General features: G+C 44.9%; 2 protein-coding genes across 8 annotated transcripts in view; one reads left to right on the top strand and one right to left on the bottom strand.

Moving 5' to 3' along the window:
• LOC138767100 (protein PBDC1-like) overlaps positions 1 to 19,738 on the top strand; it is a 97,985-nt gene extending 78,247 nt beyond the window's left edge. Inside the window, exons 1-6 of one of the 2 annotated variants that reach the window (XM_069944380.1) lie at positions 14,908 to 15,015; positions 15,715 to 15,780; positions 15,999 to 16,058; positions 17,202 to 17,342; positions 17,420 to 17,531; positions 19,389 to 19,738. In XM_069944380.1, the coding sequence (XP_069800481.1) occupies positions 14,929 to 15,015; positions 15,715 to 15,780; positions 15,999 to 16,058; positions 17,202 to 17,342; positions 17,420 to 17,531; positions 19,389 to 19,486 (564 nt within the window). In that variant the 5' untranslated portion in view covers positions 14,908 to 14,928 and the 3' untranslated portion in view covers positions 19,487 to 19,738. Of the gene's footprint in view, positions 1 to 14,907; positions 15,016 to 15,714; positions 15,781 to 15,998; positions 16,059 to 17,201; positions 17,343 to 17,419; positions 17,532 to 19,388 lie in introns of those variants that run through there. The other variant, XM_069944371.1, reaches the window with a different exon arrangement.
• NPM2 (nucleophosmin/nucleoplasmin 2) lies at positions 5,759 to 14,896 on the bottom strand. Of its 6 annotated transcripts, none has more exons than XM_069944440.1 (10): positions 14,874 to 14,896; positions 10,952 to 11,019; positions 9,714 to 9,799; positions 9,074 to 9,196; positions 8,909 to 9,002; positions 7,802 to 7,932; positions 6,716 to 6,753; positions 6,248 to 6,278; positions 6,048 to 6,100; positions 5,759 to 5,961 (listed from the first exon to the last, which is right to left on the bottom strand). In XM_069944440.1, exons 2-9 carry the CDS (start codon positions 11,007 to 11,009, stop codon positions 6,056 to 6,058), a joined length of 606 nt encoding a protein of 201 aa, XP_069800541.1. In that variant the 5' UTR covers positions 11,010 to 11,019; positions 14,874 to 14,896; the 3' UTR covers positions 5,759 to 5,961; positions 6,048 to 6,055. The 6 variants fall into 6 exon arrangements, with proteins under 6 accessions (XP_069800541.1, XP_069800512.1, XP_069800531.1 ...); XM_069944411.1 differs by lacking the exon at positions 14,874 to 14,896 and adding an exon at positions 14,787 to 14,848; XM_069944430.1 differs by lacking the exon at positions 14,874 to 14,896 and adding an exon at positions 14,669 to 14,780.
• Positions 19,739 to 20,188: the final 450 nt, after the last annotated feature.

Here is a 20,188-nt window from a genome sequence, read left to right as displayed (position 1 = left end):
GAAGGTCTTCTAGATGACAGAAGAATGTCAACTACATCATCCGCTAGACCTTTGTCTCTCAGGGTCTGCCTGTCATCTCCCAGGCCGTGAGTTTCAAGGTTTCCAGAGAGGGGTGAAGCAGGCTGTTCTGGCTGAGGAGATCCCTGTGGAAGGGAATTTCTTCGTTTCTTCTCAAAAGTTCCCACGCGCGCTAAAACCAAGCCCTCCTGGGCCAAAATGGGAGTACTACGATCGCATGGGCTTGATCTTCCTGGATCTTCCTCAGCACTCTCGTCACCAGAGGAAGCGGTGGAAAGATGTACAGGAATTGGCTGGACCATTTGAAGGAGAGACCATCTAGAACATCTGGAGAGTCCTTCCTGTTGAGAGAGGCATACACTGGTAGCTTCTTGTTGACTGCTGTTGCAATAACATTGATCTCTGGAAGGCCGAAATTCTTCACTATCCAAGCAAATGACTCCGGATGCAGACTCCACTCCGCAGATTGAATTTGGTGCCGGCTCAACCAGTCTGCTGTGACATTGGATGTGGACTGCATGGATGTCCAGGAGATGTTCCTCTGCCCAATTCATCAGGACTTGGCATTCTTTCATCAGCAGTGGAGATCTTTTTCCTCCCTGTTTGTTTACATAGTAAACCGCTGCAAGATTGTCCGATTGCACCAGAACACTGTGATGGGAGACTAGATGAGTCAAATGAAGTAGAGCCCTGTGGATGGCCCTTAGCTCTCTCAGGTTGGACGAACACAGAGACTCCTCTCTGGACCAAGACCCCTGAACCCAAACATCCGCAACGTGAGCTCCCCACCCTAGTTTGGACGCATCTGTGGTGAGTATGACTTGGGGAGCCCTGGACAGACTGTTCCCGCAAGAAATCTTGTCTGACCGTAAGCACCACTTTAGGTCTTTCCGCGTTGCTGGAGAGAGAAAACGGGTTGTCCAGAGAAGACTGGCGATGATCCCACTGAGAGAGCAGGTCCTGCTGGAGGAGTCTCATATGAGACCTGGACCAACGGACTGCCTCCAGAGATAAGGTCATGAGACCTAGGACTCTCATCCCCACACGAATGGGAGGCTGATCTGCGTGAAGAAGATCTCTGACGCTGCTGAAGAGTTTCATTTCCCTCTCGGTGTGCTGCCGAAGAAGTTCTTCTGACTGAGCTTTGATGAGCCAGTCGTCCAGATAAGGGACTACAAAAACTCCCTGGAGTCTCAGATGAGCAGCTAGAGTGACCACTACTTTGCTGAAGACTCTGGGAGCTGATGCAATCCCAAACGGCAGGCAAGTGAACTGGAGGTGGCAAACTGATTTCCCCTGCCAGATGGCAATCCTGAGGAATTTGCGATGTGCTCTCAGGATCAGGATGTGCAGGTAGGCATCCTTGAGATCCAAGGTTGCGGCCCAATCGTTCTCCTCCCAGAAAGCTGTTACAGACTTGATTGTTTCCATCCTGAAATGTTTTGCGACTATATATCTGTTCAGAAAGGACAGGTCTATCACGAGGCGCCAAGAACCTTCTTTCTTGGGAACCGCGAAAATCCTTGAATAAACCCCTGAGCGTTGTTGATGGAACGGTACATTCTCTAGGGCTCTCTTGTGAATGAACTCTTGAACTAGTTGCAGGAGTAGTGGTTTGCCTTGATTTATGTAGTAGTGATTTGGAGGATAATTTGCAAAGTCTATAGAGTAACCTCTTGAGCAGGGGTCTCAAACTCGCGGCCCTCCAGCTGTTGCAAAACTACAGTTCCCATCATGCCTGGACAGCCAAAGCGGAGCTTTGGCTGTCCAGGCATGATGGGAATTGTAGTTTTGCAACAGCTGGAGGGCCGCGAGTTTGAGACCCCTGCTCTTGAGACTACTGATCTGACCCATGCATCGGAAGTTGTCGTCATCCATGCAGAAGCAAAATGAAGCAGTCTTGCTCCTACAGGGACACTTCCTCTGGCGTCATTGCTCCTTTTCTTTCTTTTGATAGGGCTTTTTCTTCTGAGAGAAAGACTGGTTGGCTCCTCTGTTACCATACTTGGACTGTCTACCTTGCTGGCGATATCCTCTATACTTAGGAGATCTTCTCTGCTGCTTGCGAAACTGCTGAAAACCTTTTTTCTTAAGAGGTCGAGGAAAAGCAACCCCTTTAGAAGAACTTAGAGACTTTAAGATCTTTTCCAATTACGGGCCAAAAAGACTTGCTGGTTGGAAAGTTAGTGAACAAAAATGGCTTTTAGCTGGAACGTCACCACCCCATTGCTTAAGCCATAATGCTCTTCTAGCTATTGTAGATGTCGCCATTACTTTAGAATGGAACCTGATGGAATCAACTGGGAAATCAGACAGGAACTCTGCTGCTTTCTTCATGTCTGGTAAGGAGTGTAAAATTTCCTCTCTAGGGACCCCCTGTGACAGATCCTTAGTCAGCTGGCTTAACCAGAGGCGAAGAGCTCTTGCTACCGGAACAGTAGCCATAGACGCTTTGCAAAATGTAGCTGCAGTAGCATAGACTCTTTTTAATGCCGAACTTTTGGGGAGCACACGGAGGCTATATATAACTAGGGGAACACAGGCGTCTATACACTACTGGGGGAAGCAGACAAGGGGTATATACTACTGGCGGCTGCGCACAAGGGGTATATACTACTGGGGGCAGCACACAGCGGTCTATTGTTATGGAGTGCTTGTCCCCAGACATAACTTCGCTTGAGGCCCCAGAAATGCCAAGACCGCCCCTGGAATCAAATGCCGAACGATCGGTTCGGATGGACTCGAGCATCCTCGAGGTTCGCTTATCTCTACTTACTATACATTTTACTCCACATGCTGATTGTTATACTGTAGAGTAACATAATATCACATATTCAGCTGTTACTCATTGTTTTTCTGTTTTACATGTTGAGTTAAAAAAATATTTTTGGGGTGTGGAACAAATTGATTGTATTTGAGTGATTTCTTATGGGAAAACCATCCATGAGGGGGACCATCTATAAGAGGGAGGCAGAAGAGGAGGACCATATATGAGGGGGCCAGCTATAAGGGGGAAGAGGGGGACCATCTATAAGAGGAAGAGGGGGGCCATCTATAAGAGGGAGGGGGAAGAGGGGGACCATCTATAAAGGGGAAGGAGGGGGCCAGCTGACATCCTCTGTGCTGCTGTGACCTCCCCTATAGATCGGCACCCTCCTCTTCTGACATCCTCTGTGCTGCTGTGACCTCCCATATAGATCAGCACCCCCCTCTCCTGACATCCTCTGTGCTGCTGTGACCTGGGGGGGGGGGAACAGCAGGAAACCAGGTGGCAATATGTTTATTGGGGGCAGCGGAGGTGGGGTGGACAATGCTTACTGGGTGTAGCAGCAAGGGACCAAACATTATGTTTATTGGGGCCAGCAGGGAGGGGAGGCAGGCAGTGTTTATTGGGGACAGCATGGGGGGGGGGGGGGCAGTAGTGGATTATAATGTGGGTGGATTGACCGGGGGGGGGGGGGGGGGGGGGGCCAGGTTGGGTGGACAGCCAGGAGCCCAGGGTACATTTAATTAGCCACTGCTCCTGTCCATAACCGCAACTGAGGTGGCGTCAGAGAGCAATGTGTCAGACTGGAAAGAACACTTCCTGCAGAACACTTGAGATTCTTGAAAACGAACGCTATGTTTACACGGAGCGATAATTCGCCCAATCGTTAGATTTTGACGCAACAGTTTTTATACCGATCAGCATTTAGACAGTTGGTTATTGCAATTTTTAAGATTGCTTAAGCCCATCTCACACATAGGGTGAATCTCTGAAAGACTGTTTGAGAACATGTTGATAGATCACAATGAACGATTTCTCGCTTGATTGTATGCGGTGTTTACACAAGCCGATTATCGCTCAAATGCAGTTATCACAAAAATTCGACCAATAATCGTCCTGTGTAAATGCACCAATTAGGGTCCATTTACACAGAAAGATTGACTGATTATCTGCTTAAGATTTGAAGCCAAAGCCAGGAATGGATTTGAGAAGGAGAAATCTCAGGCTTTTCTTAATGACCAGTTCTGTACAGTCTCTGGCTTTGGCTTCAAATCTGTAAATTGATGCTTACAAATGTATATTACTCTGACACCATCTGATTTGAAAGCTTTTTTGACCAGAATACCCCTTTAATATCATTTAGAGACCGGCTTTAGAGCAGCCACACAGACCATAGGAAACAAGAGTCTAGAGATGACTCGTTGACCAAGAGCTTTCTAGACATGCTCTGCCTGGACGCTGTAACCATCCCCCCCATTGTAAACTGGATACAACGTTCTCTATATCGTGTCACTTTCACACCATGGATGCAGCTTTAAAAATTCCGACTGTCCACGGCAGGGGCTCTGCTTGAAATTCTTCAACTTTTGCCTGGTGCGAACAGACCTTAAAGGGAATCTGTCAGCACCTATGGAGGTGGAGTGGTGATTGCTTCATGCCGCACTTTAGCCCACCTCACCACTACCTCCTCCCAGCTTGTAATGAATATTCATGGCGCCCTAGCGACGGCATCCGTAGCTTCCTGGTTCAGTGTAGTGCACGCACGCTCCCACGGTGTGATTCGCCCGTGCTCCGTAGTGCGTTTGAGCGGCACTGCGCGAAGCCATTGAAGGACATACGCTTGGCCCTCAGTGCGCCTGCGCCGCTCCGACACTACGCGCATGCCCGAATCATGCGGCGGAAGCATGCACTCGCTACAGTGGACCAGGAAGCTACAGATGCAGTCGCTAGGAGGCCAGGGGACGGGCGCCAGGAATATTCAATACAAGCTGGGAGGAGGTAGTGGTGAGACGGCCCAAAGTGCGGCACAAAGCCATCACCACTTCCCCCCTCCATAGGTGCTGACAGATTCCTTTTAAGCATTCTTAAATAAGGATTCTGATCAGGAGTCTAACTCAAGTCTCTTATAAAAACAGCACCACTCCAGTCTCCCGCTTGTGTGTGGAATTACAGTTCAGCTCCATTCACTACAGTGCTTCAGGAAGACAGACAATTTCTAAGCCTGGATAACCTTCAAGTTTGTAGTTAGGTGGTGAATTGGGCTAAATAGACCAGGAATGTCAAACCCAGGCCCTCCAGCCAAAGCTGTCCAGGCATAATGGGAATTGTAGTTTTTAAACAGATTAAGGGTACAAACAGCAGATTTGATACTGTGTTCAGTTATTTAGATCTAATCTGCTGCGTATCGCAGCAGTAAATACGCAGCGTATAAGCAGTGTGTGTTTGTACCCTAAAGGCCCGAGTTTGACAGGTGTTCTCTAGACAATTCTTAGAGAATCTGCAGTATGGCCATCACAGATTCTACTAACCTAGCCCAAGTCTCCCCAAAATAGAAGCTTTTATTCTTTATGTTTATTAAAAAGCCTTTAAGGAAAAAAAAAAAAAAAAAAAAATGTCTTAATACCCACAGTAAACATAGTAGCAGCATTCACCACCACCACCACACTTTCAAAACGAACCACCTAATAACCCAAATGTTTTTGTTCCCACTATTTATTGTACTATATTTATAGTAAGATCATACAGTAATTGTATATAGAGTATTTTGGTACTGCCATCATGTGGTGAATATTGGTACTACAGTTAATCCTAATCTCGAATGCAATATCTGGGACTGGCTAGGGTGTCAGCATTTAACTGTTCTGTTTACAGTTTAGGTTTTGCTCACAATACCTTTGGGGTCCATCTTGCCAGCAAATTGCTGCAGATGTATGCCACAATATAATGCACAGAGACTGCTTTCTTCCCATAGAAAGGAACTTTATTTTACAGGTTACAAGACAAAATCACTTCAAGAGAACACATTACACCAAGACAATATCATGCCTCCTTGTGTCACCGATGTAATTTACAGGATGATGGGAAATAAAGTCCAAATGCTGACAGTGGCACAAGATGGCGGTCTGGATACTACCTACGCAGACAAATACATTCGAAGACACAATAATAGTCTTCATCTGCAAAGACAAAGGGATTGTTAGCATCAAGCACTAAGGGGGGGGGGGGGGGTCAGATTTTACTAACAGGACGTTCTAAATCTTACCAAACGTCTCATTTCTTTGCGGCTGGCTTTCTGCCTCTTCCTGCTCCCTTGCCCTAAAAGATACAGTCATAGTTACTCAAGAGGATAACTAGGCACTTAGCAGTATTGCTTTTGGGACAATCTACCCCCATAGTATGATAAGCATAAAACACATTTGCTCACAGTGGCTGCTCGCAGGGGGGGTTTGCTTGAAGACATACCTTTTTAGGCGGACTGTCTTCTTCTGAGCTTCTGCAGAGGAAAGAATCATATAAAAGGTAGGATTTACCAGTCTAAGATGTAGGCACTGTTCCCACCACACCCAATTCTTCACATTTTCAGGTTAGTCAATAAGGGGTCCGAGTGCTAGGACCCCCACATATAAGGCCTCTTGTCCAAGTGAATGAAGCACAGCACATGCTCCGCTGCCTCTATAAGGGCCTGTTCGCACTATAGAATCTGCACCGAAATTCCGTGCGGAACCCCTGCCGACTCCTGTCTGCTATCTGTTTGAATGGGAGCGCTTGCACGCCTCTCTACTATAAAAATTGACAGCGGAGAGGGGCACAAGCCCACACGTTCAAACAGATAGCAGGCAAAATTCGGTGCGGTCTCATCCCCACCAGTCAGCATTAAAGCCTCACCAGTGCAAACCCACTTTGTGGCTATAGCATCAGTACTATACTTACTCTTCCTCCTTTTCCTCCTCTTTGTCCATTTTCTTCTTCTAGGACAAAAACAATGAGGTTACCAGTGTGTAAAGTTAAGGCAGCGTACAAGAAGGCTTCTTACCCTGAATCAGGAGATATAACTCTTATCTTAATCCTTCGCTCCAGCGACAAGCCCATGAAGTGTTCTCCTGTACAGCAGAAGCCCAGCAATGTGCACAGTAGGTATTCATATGCAGACAGGGATGTTAGAACAGGGTGAACATTGCTGGGCTTTTGCAGACTTTGAGAACTCACTGGGCTTTTTCTTCTAATTTACAGAAAGTCTCTGGAGTTTCCCAGCACTGGAGCAATAGACAAAGTTCTGGCAATTCCAGGTAAGCGGCTTTTATTGTACAGTGCTTTATGTATATTTACTTTAGTTAGCAAAAAGCTGCCGACCGGTCCACTAAGTGTAACTAAAGACTTCAGGACAGACTACCTACCTGAATAGTCATCAGTTCTGTTCAAGTGGCACTTTCATTTTAAAAAATAAAACTTTTCAGACATTACACTTCAAAAGTTGTCAGTGTCTGAGTGTTTGGACCAGGACCAATCAGGAGAGCGAGCCAGGAGAAGTCTGCGCTCATCGCGGTCCTCTCCCAGCTCCATGTCACACCATGAGTCCGGTTCATAATGCAAGTCTATGGAGCCTCTCACCGACAGACCAGGCTGTAGCATTTTCCTCTCCCGTCTCGTTCAGGGTCTGAACACTCAGGGCCCCATCAAGACGTTTGGCATGTCGAAAGTTTTTTAAATGACAGCGACACTTTAAATACCCAATACTGGCGTTATCACACCAAGCCTTATTACAGTACTGTGTAGCCAGGTTATATGCAGTGTCTAGGAGACTACATATTTCAGGTTTAAAGGGGTTATCCAGAGTTACAAAAACATGGCCACTTTTCCCCCTCTGTCTCCAGTTCAGGTGTGGTTTGCAATTAAGCTCCATTTACTTCAATGGAACTAAGTTCCAAACCCCACCCAATCTGGGGACAAGAGGGGAAAAAGTGGCCATGTTTTTGTAACTCTGGATAACCCCTTTAAGGACTACATTGTATCAGGTACCTTAGCTTGGCTCCCTTTCTTGGAGGCCGCTGGCCTTTTTACTGCTTTTGGGGGAGATTCAGGATCTTCCTCCTCTTCCTCTTCTACTTCCTCCTCACCTTCTTCCTCTGCCCATGAGTAATCTTCTTCCACTAGGATGCAGGCACAATAACTGTTACAGCAAGGGTCCACCCCACCACCCATGTAGTTTTATGGAACCTTTACATCTTGGGCAAAAGTGTAGGCACAGAGTGCTCCGCATGAGCTAGGTAAGTAGACTATTGCTATGGTAGACCAACCAGGGGTTTTCTGGTCACAACATCTGTCCTATACTTGGGCTGGATCATTAACCAATTAGTGAGGGTCCAGCACCTGGACCCTCCCTGACCAGCTGTTTGCCACACCAAGGCTGCACCCCTGGCAAATAGGTGATCTGCAGGGGTGTCAGACCCCCCACCAAAACAATGATCCATACTGAGGATCAACGAGCATCCTAAAACCCCCTTAATTAGGCTATAGTTACATGGACTAAGCATGCAAGACTTCAATGTTAAAGGGTTACTCCGACAGAAATCTTATTTAAACCAACTGGTTTCAGAAAGTTATATAGATTTGTAATTTACTTCTATTTAAACATTTCCAGTCTTCCAATACTTATCAGCTGTCCTGCAGAAAGTGGTGTATTCTTTTGAGTCGGACAGAAGTGGCAGCAGAGAGCACTGTGCGTGTCAGGAACGGTCTAGAACATGAGGGTTTTTCTATGATTTTCTACCACTGAACAGTTCCTGACATGGACAGAGGTGGCAGCAGAGAGCAGTGTCAGACTGGAAAGAATACACCGCTTCATGCAGGACATACAGCAACTGATAAGTATGGGAATAGTGGAGATTTTTAAATAGAAGTCCTTTACAAATCTAACATTCTGAAACCAGTTGATCTGAAGGAAAAAAAAAAAAAGGTTGCTGGAGTACCCCTTTAAAGCAGTGAAACAGGCATGAGAGTTTGCCAGCTATACTCATTCCTAGATCAGACAATGCTGTCTGGCACAGGACATAACTTATACATAGTGAATGATACAAGTTATTAGAGAAGTGACTGTATAATATGCATTAGTGATATATTACTTACATGCAACATGCTGACCGCTAATATATACGGGTCCTGAGCCAGCTTTCAACCGGAAGGTGATTGGAGGAGTTAACTCAATGCCGACCATTGTGGCCTGTGGCAGAAATGCATGTTACTGCAGACAGTAGGACACTGGCCACTGCTAGTATTCTCCATCAGACTTACCATAGGCAGGATAGATGGCTTCAGAGTGGCTATGGGAACAGGTTGTGCATCGGCCCCTTCTACCTCTTGAGGAACTATTTCTACTATATGGAACTCCTCTTTGGCTTTGTCCCCTAGACATACCTTGAAGAAAGGGTCACCGCTTAAAGTGGTACTTCAGAAAGGGTTTACTCTTTTAAAATCAGGTGTCAAGAGTTAGAGACTTGTAGTTTATTTCTATTTAAAAATCTCCAGTACTACTTTGCAGCTGCTGTATGTCCTGCAGGAAGTGGTGTATTTTGAGTCTGACAGTGCTCTCTGGTGCCACCTCTGTCCATGTCAGGAATTGTCAAAAGCAGAAGAGGTTTTCTATGAGAATATGCCAATGTTCTGGTAAGTTCCTGTCAGACAGAGGTGGCAGCACTGAGCACTGTCAGACTGGAAAGAATACACCACTTCCTGCAGGGCATACAGCAGCTAAGTAGTACTGGAAGACTTGAAATTTTTGATAGAAGCAAGTTAAAAGGGAAAAAAATAATAGTTAAGTAACACCTGTGGCAACATGATCACAAAGCACCCCCCCCCCCCCCCCTTTATAACCCAAGTCGCAGACATGTACTGTCCACAATGGAGGTTGCCCAGCCACCTCTGGCATACTCACAGTTCTTAGGGCCAGCTGGTGCTCACTCTTGTCTTCATCTGACACTTTAAACACGAAGGTCTTGTTCTGCTCGTTCAGCTCACATCCTGTGGAGGTAAGAAAGCCCAATGTAATAGCAATCCTTCTGGACCGGCTACAGCCACCATATTATGTATGCAAACGTCATGTCTATGTATCTGGTAGTAAAAACGGCCAATGTCCACCAACAGCTTGTGCCATAGAGTCCTGTGTAACCATCTTCTACCAGTATGGCCAGGGGGTGTACAGGGCTACCAGCTATTCCCCCTTCCTGGACACCCTTGGATTAAAGGACAACTCCAGCCAAAATGTATTTAGTATATTACATAAGCAAAGTTAGACAAAATCCTAACGTACACTAATTATAGGAAATGCACATATAGTGCCATTTCCCCTCAATTTAGTAGATCAGGCAGACTTCAATTCATCTAAACCAGTGATTTTCAACTGGTGAGTGAGTATAAATACATTTTGAATCTATATTATTAACTATATGTATAATATGTACTGTTTTAGTGTCATTTTGTGCCATTTTGGTTGGTGGTGTGCCCCAGGATTTTTTAAGTATAAAAAGTGTGCCGCGGGTCAAAAAGGCTAAAAATCACTGATCTAAACAATGCAATTACATAGTCCATACCTGCAGGGTCCAGCAGGGGGCACAGTATATGTTAACATTACATGTAAAGTGCAAACATTTTTACAAGTAATTTCTACATATACTGCGCCCCCTGCTGGACCCTTCAGGTGTAGGCAGGATAAAAAAAAAAAAAAAAAGGAAAACCACACATCAAAACCTGGTCTATAAGTGAAAGTGTCACACAAGTTTTTACAGAAATCAGTAGTACAGGCTATTTTAAAAAAAACTAACTAAGTTAGTTTACAGCTGCAGCCCCTCCATAGGTTACACAGGGCCCAACTGATGTACAAGAGTTGAGATTTCCTGATGATGAGAGAGAGGAGGGAGAGGGGACCTGGGAAAGTCTTTTTGAATGCAGATAATGGCATATTTGCCTAATAAACCTACTTACAAAGTTTCTTACAATCACCTGAGACTTAAAGGGCACAGTATATGTAGAGGTTCCATCAGGTAGTTTATCTAGTTTGATATATACTCCAGTATCACAGCTAACAAAGCATCAGAGTCACCATATAGAGCACAAAGATGGTGAAGAGGAGAACATCTACACTACCCCAAGGAGGTCAAACAATCAGTAACTTACCCCATATGAGAGACACAGGTTTCTCAAGCTTGCTGGTGTTACTAGCTGTAGAGGCCATAGTCACAGCTCTGCAGAGGACACATACATTATATGACACATCATACACCACATACAAGTATGAGCAGCTACCCTCAGCAACCCCCAATACACAGCACAGACCTGCAAGGCTATAGCAGGGAGACGAGAGGACCCCAGGGAGCAGCTACAGCATTATATGGCTGATGCCAGACACCTGACGCTGATCAGACATCATTGCTGGAAATCCCTTTAACCCCGTCTGTGCCCAAGTCTCTGAAAAACTGTATGCACACAGCTGTACGGCCAGGTGCTCACTGCCTCATAGGTTCAGACGCAGAGCTGTTTCGGCTGTCCAGGCATGATGGGAATTGTAGTTTTGCAACAGTTGGAGGGCCGAAGGTTCCCCATCCCTGCCTTACAATCTTGTAAAATGTCAGACATGTGTGGATATGACATTAACCCTTTGAGGACCAGGCCCAAAATGACCCAGTGGACCGCGCAAATTTTGATCTTAGTGTTTTCGTTTTTCCCTCCTCCCCTTCTAAGAGCTCTAGCACTCTCAGTTTTCTATCTACAAGCCATGTAAGTGCTTGTTTGTTACAGGAATAGTTGTACTTTGTAATGGCGTCTTTCATTTTACCATAACATGTATGACGGAATCCCAAATATATTATTTATGAAGATATAAATAGGTGAAATCGTAAAAAAGAATGCAATATGGTAACGTTTGGGGGGTTCCCTGTGTCTACGTAATGCACTATATGGTAACAGCGACATGATACTATTACTCTATAGGTCAGCCCGAACACAACCATATGCAGGTTACACAGATTCTCTAATGTTATATATATATATTTTTTATGAAATCCTTTTTTTTGGCAATTAAATATTAATAAAATGGGCCTATTGTGACGCTTATAACGGTTTTATTTTTTCACCTACAGGGCTGTATAGGGTGTCATTTTTTCCGCCATGATCTCTAGTTTTTATTAATACCATATTTGTGAAGATCGGACGTTTTGATCACTTTTTATAAAATTTTTTATATATATAATGTAACATAAAATCGGTAATCTGCGCACTTTTTTCCCTCTTTTCGTGTACACCGTTTACCGATCACAATGACGCTTGTTATATTTTAATAGATTGGACAATTACGCACGCTACGGTATATTATATGTTTATCTATTTATTTTTATATGTTTTATTTATATAATGGGATAGGGGGGGGGTTACTTTTATTGGGGGAGGGGTTTTGAGGTAGTGTAATAGTGTTTTGAACTTTTTTTCCCTTTGGGGGGACTTGTACATACAGAACTTGGATTTTTACACTGACCATTGCTATGCCATAGGCCTAGCATTGATCAGTGTTATCGGCGCTCTGCTCATTGAGCCTGCCTGTGCAGGCTCAGTGTAGCAGATCGCCGATCGGACCGCACGGAGGCAGGTGAGAGACCTCCGGCGGTCCGTTTCAACGATCGGGACCCCCGCAGTCACACTGCAGGGGTCCCGATCGGTAAGTGACAGGGGACACCCAGGACGTAGAGTTACGTCATGGGTCGTCTGGGGACAGACTTCCATGACGTAACCCTACGTCCAGGGTCGTCTAGGGGTTAAAGGAATAATCCAGGATTAGAAAAAGCACAGCTACTTTCTTGCAAAAACAGCACCAACCCCGTCTTCAGGTTGTGTGTGGTATTACAGCTTCATTCACTTCAGTGGAACCAAAAACTACACCCAAACAGAGGACAGTTTCTATCGGTGTCTTTACACAGAGATTTATCTGACAGATTTTTGAAGCCAAAGCCAGGAATGGATTTGAAAAGAGGAGAGATCTCAATCTTTCCTTTATGATCTGTTTATAGCTGGTTTATAGGCTATAAACAGGGAACAGGTCATAAAGGAAAGATTGAGATTTCTCCTCAGTTCGAATCCATTCCTGGCTTTGGCTTCAAAAATCTGTCAGACAAATCTCTCTGTGTAAAGGCACCCTAAGGTGCCTTTTTCCCACTATAGAACACACGCCGAAATTTCAAGAGGAGGTGGTCCGGCGGTTCTGAAGCTCTATTTCTCTTAAATCACCTGGTGCGAGATTTGTAATTTACGTCTATCAAAAAATCTTAAATCTTCCAGTATTTATCATTTGCTGTATGTCCTGCAGGAAGTGGTGTATTCTTTCCAGTCTGACACAGTGCTCTCTGCTGCCACCTCTGTCCATGTCAGGAACTGTCCAGAGCAGTAGCAAATCCCCATAGAAAACCTCTCCTGCTCTGGACAGTTCCTGACACGGACAGAAGTGGCAGCAGAGAGCACTGTGTCAGACTGGAAAGAATTCAGCACTGGCACCTATGCAGCAGTTCATTTGAAAGAATTTTTTTTTGTGAACTACTCCTTTATGTCGCTGCTCTTTCTAGGTAATCAGAGATTGACAGATATGTCCCTGTACAGGGAAAGCTTTCAATCCTTGGAGACCGCCCACTGGACTCCTAAGCATAGAAAGAGCAGGGATAGCAGCTAGTTACATTATACTGAATCTTTTCTCACGAGGATATAGATCCATCTGTTCATCTCCTCCTGCTCTATAACATGGTGCCGGATGGTTGTTCTTGGTGACAGGTTCACTATAAGCAGAGCCAGGGTCGTAGCCAGGATTCACAGGGCCCCATAGCAACATATTTTAAGGTGCCCCTCTCCGCTATGCACAACACAAAGCACTGCGCATATATATGCTTTACTGCTGGTGCACTGATAACCCCTGACCTCTGCACATTTTCCTTTCCTACTTGATTGCCAGCTGGAGAACAGAGGTCAGAGGTTATCAGAGGTAGTGAAGCAGAGATCTATGTCTTCTGCTTGTTAACCCTTATTTTGTGTTGCAGCATGTAAGTAAACATTGGGTCACTTACACACTGCAGTACATAAGGGGTTAAGCAGAAGGACACACCTCTTACCTTCTCCCCCGGGCCCCCCTCCTGCACGGGCCCCATGGCAACTGCCTACCCTGCCTCTATGGTAGCTACGCCACTGACAGAGCAGGGTTGCTGGTGGAGATGGCAGCTTGTCTGAGGACGGCACATCATGGGGAGGATCCGTTCTACGGAAAGAAGAGAAGTCAAGGACATGTGATAGGGAGGCAAAGGACGCCATCCCTCAGCTTAGGCTGGAATTATAACATGACGTCCGGGAAAGTGCAGGCAACCAAGTGTTTCAGTAACGCCGAATATATGTACAGGTTCACATGTAGCTTTTTAAAGGGATTATCCAGGATTAGAAAGACATAACTGCATTTTTCCAGAAACAGCGCCACACCTGTCTTCAGGTTGTTGGTGGTATTGCAACTTTTTTTTTCTTTGCAGGACAACTTGCTGTTTCTGTGGTTACAATTTTGGGGATATTGTTCCATCTCTTTTATGATTTTGATATTAGGAAGAGTCAGGCACTTGGTGCATGATGGGAGTTGTAGTTTTGCAATAGCTGGAGGGTCACATGTTGGGGGGATTCTGCCCTTTGGAGCACATTCTGGCTTTGCATGGCCTAAATCATGTTCTCCACAAAATATTGGCATTGACCTCGGCTCTACAGCGACAACTTACATGTAGTGGGAAAACTGTGGCATTACAGCTAAGAAAACAGGGCCCTTCCACTATCCGAATGACTAAAACGTAGGCGAGCATGCGCGTTGTCGCTCCATTTACTCACTGTGGGAATGCCGGAAATTGCCGAGTACAGCGCTCGGTTATCTTCGGCAGTGATAGGCAAAGTGACAGAGCGCATGCTCCACCGCAGCTCCATTCACCCAAAGCTGCCAAATACAAACCTGCCGCGGTCCCATAGCAACCGCTCAGTCGCTGCTTTGCCATTGGCTGGAGCGCTCATTACGTCATGTTTAGGCGGCGATGCGTACCGTTTCTGCGCATGTGCTGGGAATACTACAAATGGCGGATCGTGCTTCGTGATGGATGGAAGTTAGTTTCCGGGTTAGGGGGGAAAGAGCAGAGGTTGTCAACATGGCGGCTCCGGGAGATTTGGGTGGCTTGGGCTCTCTGGTGAGAATTCACAGCGTACATATTAGTAAGGTGTCCCTATAGCTCGGTATTCCTGATAGCCTCGTTATCATGGGCCGGGGCGGGTGCTCTGTAGCTCTAGCGCCACCTACCTGTCACACCCATGATGAAGCTGTCAGAACCACGTGTTCCATCAGCCACAGCCTTGGTGCCATTCTGAGACTTGTAGTGTCCCAATACAGACTTAAATGGCTTCTGTGAGAGCTGATCCCCATAGAGATGAATAGGATCAGCTTCTTGTGCTCTGTTCACACTGTGATTGCACATACATCTGCAGTATGATAAGTATCCCAGGATGGACAGCATTTGCAAGACCACAACTCCCATTATGTCCTGTTCTTTGGGGCTGTCAGTTCATGATGGGAGTTGTAGTTTTGCAACCACTGGAAGTCAGGCACGCTATTATAACTTTCCCTACCATATCACCACTACAGTCTGGTGCCATACTACAGGGGTGTTTACAAAATACAAGTGGTGATACATAGGGGTCCATAGACTTGTATGGGTGTTCCATACAGCTCTATATAACTTGGATGGATTGGGGGCTGCTGCACTATTTGGTGTTACCCTAAAAGAGTATGTTTTCCTGGACGGCAGGGTCCACACTTATATCTATAGGTTTGTACACAAGTAATGGATGTCATGGAATGAACAATCACAATCTTACCCTTTGTTTTCCAGGGAGCAGCAGAAGCGCTGTCTGTGGCTGATGCGTTGTCTCTACCTGCAGAATCTTATGGCAATGATGTAAGTGTGTGTGTGTATATATATATATATATATATATATATATATATATATATATATATATATATAATGACTGAGCTACACATGTGGCTCTTCAGCTTTTGCAAAACTACAATTCCCATCATGCATTGAAATATGAATAAGATTTTCTAATGGTGAATACATGACAGTGCCATAGAACCATCTAGAGCTCCGTACATTGATTGCTTTTATTTTGCAGCCCAATATCGAGATGGCCTGGGCCATGAAGGCGTATCAGCATGCAGAGGTGTACTTCAATGTAAGTTGAGACTTCAGGTGGAGTATTGAGCCGATATGTCAAAATGTTTGGGTTCGGCAACATCGTATGAACCCTAACGCTCAGCGTTTGATTCCTCGCGGCTGCAGAAGTTGGATGCCGCCCTAGGGCTCTTAGGAAAGCCTATGGCTGTATCCATGTATTTCAGGACTCCTTACAGCGCAACTTCAACGACAATCTTTTTAAATCAGGTGGTTTCAGAAAGTTACATAGATTTGTAATTTACTTCTATTTAAAAATTTTAATTCTTCCCACACTTATAAGCTGCTGTATGTTCTGCAGGAAGTAGTGTAATCTTCCCAGTCTGACACAGTGCTCTCTGCTGCCACCTCTGTCTTAGACATAAACTGACCAGAGCAGGAGAGGTTTTCTATGGGGATTTGCTACTGCTCTGAACAGTTCCCGTTCCTGACAGAAATGTCAAGAAATCAATGTGTCACATTGAAAAGAATACACCACTTCCTGCAGAACATACAGCAGCTAATAAGTATGGGAAGAAATAAAACTTTTAAATAGAAGTAAATAAAAAATCTATATAACATTTTGAAACCAGTTGATTTGAAAGAAAAATTTTCACTGGATAACCCCTTTAAAGGTGGCATCCAACTTCTGCAGGCACAGGGAATCAAATGTTGAGAGTTAGGGTAATGTTGCCGAACCCAAACATTTTGACAGATCTCAACACTAGTGGCAATCTTGTGCCCACCTCAGGGCGCATGGAACACGGACGTGGAATGCCTGTAACAGAGTCCACCCCCCCAGCCCGGGCATCTATGATGCTGGGAGCAGGGGAACTGTATGAATATGTGCTGCGCTGTAATGATAGCGGGGGGGATCTCCGTTACTGGCATTCCACATTCATGTTCCGTACGGAACACTGAATATGTAAATGCGGCCTTAGGCTGCAGTGTTTTCCAAGGCAGTTTCAGGTCATGTGCTTAGGGGCAGACTGGTTAGTAGCTATGAAGCCGGCCTATAAGGTGTTTTGCCTTATGATAAGAAAAAACACTTTTTCTGATCGTCTGTTCCCGCCTGTGGCAAGAAACCTGCACATGGAGCACCGGCCAACATCTCCACTCCATTATAGTCATGCTTATGCCCCTTTATCCTGTTTGCTTCCCCCAGCTTATATCCTCAGTTGACCCGCGGCTCCTGAAGCTGACACGCATGGATGATGGGATCTACACAGCTTTCCGAAAAGACTTTCCAGATCTTCGCATTGATGTAATTGACCCTGAAGACCTTAAGTCCCCAGCTGCAAAAGAGGTAAAACTGTCCCCGAGGAGCTTCAGCATCTCCCTCCATCTCTGTAAGACGCTGACATTGTATTCTATCCCTCCTAGAAATGGCGGCCTTTCTGCATGCAGTTTGAGAATCAGGTGGAAGATTTTAACTACGGGACCCTGCTAAGACTGGAAAGCAGCAAGGAGTATACAGAGGAGAATACCATCTTTTGTGAGTATAGAAAATAGTCATTATATTTCAAAAATCATCATTGACCTAGATTGATTCATCTCTAGCAACCAATCACAGCTCATCTCTCTTTACAGGAGCTTAAAGGAGAAGTCTGGCAATTTTTTAAATTAAGCTATTGTATTGCCCCCCAAAAGTAATACAAATTACCAATATAAAATATATATATATATATATATATATATATATATATATATATATATATATATATATATATATGACAACATATACATTACAAACCGACATAACCAGACAACCCACCACCTCCCTCCCCTTAGCGACATGGTGACAGAGGGTGTCTTACTTCCAGGGGATGCCTTTATTTTAAGCAATCCTGTAAAACCTCCACTATGCCTTATTTTCGGAGGAAGTTTTATTTTTGGGGAAACGGTATCAATATTAAATAATCCTGAGATCTGGCAGTTTTCATTCTCACCACTGGGGCAAAAACTAAGCTGAGACTTTCTGTTCTGTCTGTGGTGATAAGAGGAGGCTGCTGTAAAGTGATCTGTACAGCATTATGTGACACTTGGAAGCAAAGTCCCCAAGAGGATAAGGTATTGGAGGGAGGAGGTGTTACAGCTTGCTGCACTTCAGGAGCTCTGGAAAGCCTCTTTGTACTATATAATAAAAATATTTTTTCTATACTATGAAAGCACAGACAGATATATGAGATATATGCAGCTCATAGATTCCCTTTAATTTTAGAACCAAAGGATTGGGCAAGTGGAAATCTAACTGCCTGATCCTTCTCTGCCAGAGGGGGGGGGGGGGGCTCAGTTGCCCCTAGCAACCAATCAGATTCCACTTTTTATTCCTCACAGACTCTTTGAAAAATGAAAGGTGGAATCTGATTGGTTGCTAGGGGCAACTGAGATAACGTTACACCATGTTTGATAAATCTCCCCTTAGTCTCTTGTCCTGCCAAATCGTCAGATTTGCCCAACGGTTACCTAATGTGTATGACTAGATTAAAGTTAGACCTCATTCACAGCTTCAGTAGTTTTTCAGGACTGCATATTATGTCTGCAGTAGTGACGAGCGAATACTGTTCGATCGAATAGTGAGATATTCGAATATTCGTACGAATATTCGATAAGCGTTCAGATCCCCCAGCTTCCGGTTTCACCCTCCAAATGGTCAAATAGATGTGTTTCACTAGTCGAATACTTGTTCCCATAGACTTTAATAGGATCGAACATTCGTGAGATATTCGTACGAATATCTCACTATTCGCTCATCACTAGTCTGCAGTTGTCTTTGATTTGCAAAAAGTTTGTCTGTTGTGCATCTCTATTTTTTGTGCTGCTTCAATAGTAGTTACTAAACCAGTTACATAAAGGTTTTTTCTAGTCTGACACAGTGCTGCCACCTCTGTCCATGTCGGGAACTGTCCAGAGCAGCAGCAAATCCCCATAGAAAACCTCTCCTGCTCTGGACAGTTCCTGATATGGACAGAGATGGCAGCAGAGAGCGCTGTGTCAGAATGGAAAGACTACACCACTTCCTGCTGCTGATAAATACTGGAAGACTTGAGATTTTTTTTTTTTAAGGAAGTGAATTACAAGTCTGTATAACTTTCTGAAACCAATTTATTTGGAATAAAAAATTCCATTGGAGTTCCCCTTTAAGGGCTCAGGCTGGGTTAAAAATAAGTGATACTCACCTGACCACCACCACCGCTGCTGTAGTGATGGAGCCCAGTCACTATACACAGGAAAAACCTGCTCATCCATTCAATAGCATTGAGATGTGGTGCAGGGACTGGGCTCAGTTTCTTATACCCTGCTGCTACGTGCCTGGTGTATCTTCTCACTTTCTCCTCCTCTTTTCCTTCAGCTACCAGAATCCAGTTTTTTGCTATCGAGATTGCGCGGAACAGAGAAGGATGCAATGACGTCATTTACAATCACAGACTGAACCATGCTGCAGAGTGAGACAGCAGGGCCACCCCTCTTGGCAGCGGCTGGACGCCATCATCGGGAGATCTGCCCCCTACATGACAATACCAGTTACCAAACAATTGCAATTTTTATTTTCTGCATTTTCCACTATACACTCATTTGGCAAACAGTAAAATACCCAGAACTCATTGCTGCCACCACAGACTTTAAAACCGCTTCAGACTTAAAGTGCCATCTAGGAGGATTCAGACACCTGGGTTTTTTAATAAACTGCTCATAGATCTAGTTGTTATAGTTGCCTCACTCCTGGATGCATCTCCACAACTGGGATATAACATTACATATGGTTAGCACCTACTACTTCACCTCACAGGTACACCCCTCATGTCCTAACAATCTCTCTGCATACCAGATTGTCTATGCAATGGCGAGGCCTTCCATGGCTCCTGGGCTGGTGGGTGACTTATGGGATGCAATGTATGGACAGCTTTGATATATCATGGTTAGATGTTGTCTGTGTTGCCCTGACTGACCGCACATAGAGGTGAATATGGATTATTCAAAGATGACTTTGGTGCCTGTATCTATCAATCAGAGGGCAGCGTTCATTGTTCAACAGTAGAATGTGAAAAAGCTGTGCTGTGATTGGTTGACAGGCAAACGTGTCCAATCCACTGTATGGCTATGTTCACAGGTGGTAAGATAGATGGCTGCATCATTACAATCAACTGTTTA

Source organism: Dendropsophus ebraccatus, chromosome 1, assembly GCF_027789765.1.
Source record: "Dendropsophus ebraccatus isolate aDenEbr1 chromosome 1, aDenEbr1.pat, whole genome shotgun sequence".
Taxonomy (NCBI): Eukaryota; Metazoa; Chordata; class Amphibia; order Anura; family Hylidae; genus Dendropsophus; species Dendropsophus ebraccatus.
Note: the sequence above shows the minus strand (reverse complement) of the source record. Positions and strands in the feature narration are given on the sequence as shown.

Bases quoted from the DNA above. Each gene is read 5' to 3' on its own strand.
- NPM2 (XM_069944393.1), bottom strand. From the start codon at position 14,049: ATGATGTGCCGTCCTCAGACAAGCTGCCATCTCCACCAGCAACCCTGC. The intron at 11,020-13,969 runs GTAGGCAGTTGC...TGTCCTCTGCAG, and splicing joins GTAGCTACCATAGAGGCAGG to AGCTGTGACTATGGCCTCTA. The intron at 9,003-9,073 runs GTAAGTCTGATG...TTTCTGCCACAG, and splicing joins AGCCATCTATCCTGCCTATG to GCCACAATGGTCGGCATTGA.